Below are 5,448 nucleotides of genomic sequence, written 5' to 3'. Positions count from 1 at the left end.
TGTTACTTGCCCGAGATTCGATCGTCGGTATCTCAATACCTAGCTCAATCTCGTTACCGGCAAGTCTCTTTACTCGTTCTGTAGTGCATCATCCCGTAACTAACTTATTAGTCGCATTGCTTGCAAGGCTTATAGTGATGTGCATTACCGAGAGGGCCCAGAGATACCTCTCCGACAATCGGAGTGACAAATCCTATTCTTGATCTATGCCAACTCAACAAGTACCATCGGAGACACCTGTAGAGCACCTTTATAATCATCTAGTTACGTTGTGACGTTTGGTAGCACACAAAGTGTTCCTCCGGTAATCAGGAGTTGCATAATCTCATAGTCATAGGAACATGTATAAGTCATGAAGAAAGCAATAGCAGTAAACTAAAACGATCAAGTGCTAAGCTAACAAAATGTGTCAAGTCAATCACATCATTCTACTAATGATGTGATCCCGTTAATCAAATGACAACTCATGTCTATGGTTAGGAAACTCAATCATCTTTGATCAACGAGCTAGTCAAGTACAGGCATACTAGTGACACTATGTTTGTCTATGTATTCACATATGTATTATGTTTCCGGTTAATAAAATTCTAGCATGAATAATAAACATTTATCATGATATGAGGAAATAAATAATAACTTTATTATTGCCTTTAGGGTATATTTCCTTCAGGTTATTTATGCCAATAGATAATTAGAAGCATGAATTTTTTTTCATTAGTTAGATAATTAATTAATCTGGTTGTCAGTTAATTAGGCATGCAGAGAATTATGTAGGCTGTTAAATATTTGTATACCAATAAATTAGTAAAGCAAGCAGCTAATCACGCCGAATCTTTTGAAAAGGCGCTCGAGGGCAATTACGATCAACAGGTTCTCAGGACATGGCCAAGCTCCGCTTGCCAACATGGACAATGGCACATTTCAGTGAAATATGCGAAATTGGGGTTTGAAATATTTTTAACCCCGAAATTTTGATGTAGATTCTACTGATTTCAAAGTAAATACTCCCTCCGTCCGGAAATACTTGTCGTAGAAATGGATACAAATAGATGTATCTAGAACTAAAATACATCTAGATACATTCATTTCTCGGATAAGTATTTCTGGACGGAGGGAGTATAAATTATGTTAGAATTTATTAAAATTAAATGATATTTGAAATCTCAAAATCCAAAACAATTTCCAAAATATGCAAAATTTCCGAAATTTTACATATTTCAGTGAGGTCTGAAATTATTTTCTTTCCAAAATTAAAAACCTTGACAGCCACCATGCGCTCGCGACATGGGTGACCTAGCGTTCACCAAGATGGATGATGACTATGCTCTGCAGGATGTCCACACGCTAACGGTTGCCGAAACATTCGCGGGTGAGGACAACACAACACAACATTGACCAGTTGGTTCATGCTATAGTAGAAAGGAAGATTGTTCCAAGAATAAGAAGGAAAAAAGAACTAAAGCCACTAGGTGGTCGATGGTGTTGGAGAAAAAAAGAGTGTTTCAAAAACTAAGACGAAAATAAAAATAAAAAAGGGTATTCTAAAAATTACTCCCTCCATCCCAAAACAAGTGTCCCAGCCTTATTTTGGAATGGAGGGAGTAGGAACGAGAACTAGTTGGCAAGGAACGAGAAAGAAGATGATGTGTTGATGACAAACACACTAATGTTGACGTGGTGTTGGTTGGCGCCAATGAAACATCTTTGCAAAGAGGCTAAGAGTAGAAGATGTAGGGAAGGAGGAGGAAGAGAAGAACCACAATTATCCCTTCTAGCATATGTGGGATGGAGGTGGAGCTTATTGGTGACTAGGAATACATTCACATTGCCACTCGCGTCCAACGTCAGTGTGCATTTACCAGGTTGAATGAACCTTTGAGAATGATCTCTATAATTATTTGTTGTTTTTTGTCAATGGTATAACTTAGTTTAACCCACTCTACTAAACATGAAAATTTTCATCCCTATAATGCAGGGCGAAAATGAGGTGGGCATCATTTGATTTTGAAGGAGGTGACTTCAGCAAGAAATGTCCCTCTATGGCAGAAACCAAGCGGGAGGGGAGGTTCCGATAGGAAAAGGGAAGATGCATCACGGGATGGGTTTTTTGTGTTGGACGGATGTTATAGAGATAACATGGTGGATAGCATGACAACAGTTAAATTTTTAAGAGGTTGCAGTTGCAGCTCATTTTGCTGCGAAAACCAACTCAATGGTCCATCTCAAAAGAGAAGGAAAAAAAACATAAGGGGTAACACGTAGATCACTCTATACAGAGGTGTTAAACGATATTGGTCGAGGTGCTGCGATCTTCTGCATGCCCTTTTGGCATTGATCTTATTGATCAACAGTACACTGAAATGGTACCTAAATCAAGCTTCGGTTTCCACTGATCTAGATTCCTACTTGATGCAACCTACGATGCAGAAATACAACAACCAAACAAACACAAACTATTTAACGAGCGTAAAAATGACAAGCATCAAACTTCGAGGCAGATCAATCATTTTTATCTCTGATGAAGCTTCTAGGTAGTCTGCTTATCACATTTTCGTCGACGATCTTGTAATGCCTTGAGATATTCCGGTGGACCATCCCAGCATACCTGTCCACGTGCTCTTGGTGTCTATGGTAAAGTACAGGTACTGTCACCAAAGCAATGGTTCCTGTCATCCATACACTGTAAAATTAGTAATGGAATCTCCACAAAGGACCAACAGATACATGATTATGCATGCCCGGTACAACATGCCCCTACATTTCTCTGCCTGTGTGGACTCAAAATGAGATGTTTACACCATAACATACCTATATAAGCAAGAGTTACAGAAGAGTAGAAATTGCCAATAACAGATAGCAACCACAGGACTGACACAACCTGTGAAGAATTTTCATTGGTCACTAATCATAATGATCTCATGTAACAACCAAAGAGAAACAATGGCATAATAGCTAACCTGGAAAAAGAGCCGGAAGTCTTTGCCAAGAGTAATGTCATGTGCAATCATTAGCATGTTGTTCACTTTAACACGGAATGAAGCCGCAGCATTATTAACCATCTCCTCTGACAGAACTAACTCAGGCAGTTGCCTAGGTTGCCTACAATAATTAACCGATAACAAATACATTGATAAACTTCTGTTGAAATATGTAAGAACACAAACTCATGGATAAGGTTCCTTACTTATTTAGCAACCCAGATATTTTGACCCATATGAGCTGTACAACTATCAAAATGAGCAGTACATCACAGCAGATAGTCAAGAACGATAGTTCGGACTTCTCGAACAACCACCATGCAATAGTAGCACCAAATATAACACCAACAGTAGCACGTTTACACTTCCATAAGATGATATCAGCAGCTGAAAGATAGGAAAAACATCTTAAATCAATGAGCAAGAGATACATAAGGCCAACTGTACGTGGAGGCATAAAAAGGGAAAAATCATACCGCTGGATATTACTTCAACCCCTTACCAGTGCAAAAGAGAAATATATAAAGGACAGTACTCTTGAAGTTAAGCTAGTCAATTAAGTGTACCAGAGATTCAGATTACAAACTATCAATTAAGTGTATCAGAAATTCAGATAATAAACATAAGAAACAGTCATCTGAGATATGTGTAGCAATTATTTAGCTACTGCTTTGCAGTATGACAGGTTAGTACTCCTAATGACTGGTCTCTCATTTGAGTATTGATACTAACACAACACGTTGCAGAAAAGAATTTAAAATAATAATAGTAATAATAATAATACCTAAGGTATAACTTCAGTATGTACAGGTGGCCAACATGCCATGTTTGCTTTGAGTTATGAATCACATGTATTTCAATGGTGATTGAGTTGATAAGCATCAGCTCGAATTCAGAGCAAAACTTAATGGCATGATCTCAATTACTACCTGTGTACACTCACATCCTAGCACGCGCTTTCTGAAACCACAGTACACAATCTGAACTACAGTCTACAGACCTACACCCAGCCTTGGCCACACTCACGCACGCTTCTTCTACTTACCCTACGAAATGAAAGCCAAAAGGTCAACCACCTTTACTCAACCCTGCCATTACTCCCGCAAATACACATGATCCAATCGAGAGAGACCATCGGAAAGCCCAGTGACAACCTGGCCATCCATCCGCCTCACAAATTCCAATTCGCGCTTGCAATCACACAGCTGTAGTGTAAGAGCGATTTACCCCGAACTCAGCAGGAAACAGGAGGAGATAACTGGGGGTAGAAGAGTAGTGGTTACCTTTGCCGCCGCCAACGATCTGGTGCACTGAGAGTCGATGACCGCCGCCCGCGGAGCTGCAGGGGTCGGCGGACCCCTCGATCCCGGCGTTCGCGGGCTCCGCCCCGCTGGCGCTGGTCTCCATGGCGAGCCCTTGCTTCGTGGCGGGATCGGAGAGGAGGCGAGGCGCTTTGGGGAAAGAAAATAGTCCGGAGACGGGGGAGAAGGAAAGGGGGAGGTAGTTTCTTCTTTTACTTTTTGATTGATGACAGGTGGGGCCGCCACTTCATTTTTCGACGGGGCGGCGGCGGTAGCGCCAGTTGTCCGATGGTTTTCTCTTAGCATTTCCAAGGCGGGTCCATAAATCTTCCGTGACCATCCAGATCTCGAAAGCCATCCAACATCGACATGTATGTATTCACGAACAGTTCAAATACGATTTCTTCCGTCAACTGAAAATAAAAGTGAGAAAGCTTTGCGGAAGTCCGGACCACTCCCAAGGCTGCTTCTGATCGCTCTGGCCCACCAAAAACCCATTACCCACCCCTCTCGCGCTTTCCTTTCGATGCACACGCCACATGCATGCCGGTCCAGAGCACGCGGAGGCCGTTGATGCCGCGATATGACCGGAGGGAGGGAGGCGGCGTTGACCGACGCGACCCCTCGGCAGCCGCCGTTTCAATGTGGACACAGGTTTTCGAGAAACCAACTCTGGCCGTTACGCCGCATTGAAGCGGTTGACCGGCTCTTCGCATGGCCTGGCCGCGGCTATTTTAAGCCGTGCTCCGGTGCCGTCCACATCGCATCCTCCTCCTCCCCTCCCAGCCCATCTCCCTCCACATCTCCGGCTGCGATGGGCAAGTCCTGGGCGTCGGCGCCGGCAGGCGGTTTCGGGGATCTTCATATCCTCCGGCAACGAGGAGGACCAGTAGCCGTCGCCGCAGTCCGTGCCGATGGTGCCAGGCAAGGTCTACGCCAGCACGGACGTGGAGTTCGAGGAACAGATGGAGCTGATGCTCCACCATCCACACCAACGGCCCGGCTTCGCCATCGGGTGTGACGCCCTCGATTTGACCATACACTAATCATACACGCAAATATGTATAATCAAGATCAATGACTCACGGAAAGATATCACAACACAACTCTAGACACAAAGTAAAATAATACAAGCTTTATATTACAAGTCAGGGGCCTCGAAGGCTCGA

General features: G+C 43.1%; 1 protein-coding gene across 1 annotated transcript; it reads right to left on the bottom strand.

Annotated features, from left to right (window-relative positions):
- Nucleotides 1-2,237: 2,237 nt before the first annotated feature.
- On the bottom strand, nt 2,238-4,476 carry LOC125554710 (reticulon-like protein B16). The gene is made up of 5 exons (XM_048718170.2): nt 4,262-4,476; nt 3,185-3,365; nt 2,958-3,099; nt 2,809-2,878; nt 2,238-2,666 (listed from the first exon to the last, which is right to left on the bottom strand). Exons 1-5 carry the CDS (start codon nt 4,383-4,385, stop codon nt 2,500-2,502), a joined length of 684 nt encoding a protein of 227 aa, XP_048574127.2. The 5' UTR covers nt 4,386-4,476; the 3' UTR covers nt 2,238-2,499.
- Nucleotides 4,477-5,448: the final 972 nt, after the last annotated feature.

This window comes from Triticum urartu, chromosome 4A, assembly GCF_056163025.1.
Source record: "Triticum urartu cultivar PI428250 chromosome 4A, HENAU_Tu73, whole genome shotgun sequence".
Lineage (NCBI taxonomy): Eukaryota > Viridiplantae > Streptophyta > Magnoliopsida > Poales > Poaceae > Triticum > Triticum urartu.
This window is presented reverse-complemented; position numbering and strand designations above follow the sequence as displayed.

What these genes read in the sequence shown, in the direction of transcription:
- LOC125554710 (XM_048718170.2), bottom strand. Translation starts at nt 4,385, where the DNA reads ATGGAGACCAGCGCCAGCGGGGCGGAGCCCGCGAACGCCGGGATCGAG. An exon ending in GATCGTTGGCGGCGGCAAAG is followed by an intron (nt 3,366 to 4,261) that starts GTAACCACTACT and finishes CCTATCTTTCAG; the next exon opens with CTGCTGATATCATCTTATGG. An exon ending in ACTTCCGGCTCTTTTTCCAG is followed by an intron (nt 2,879 to 2,957) that starts GTTAGCTATTAT and finishes AATTCTTCACAG; the next exon opens with GTTGTGTCAGTCCTGTGGTT.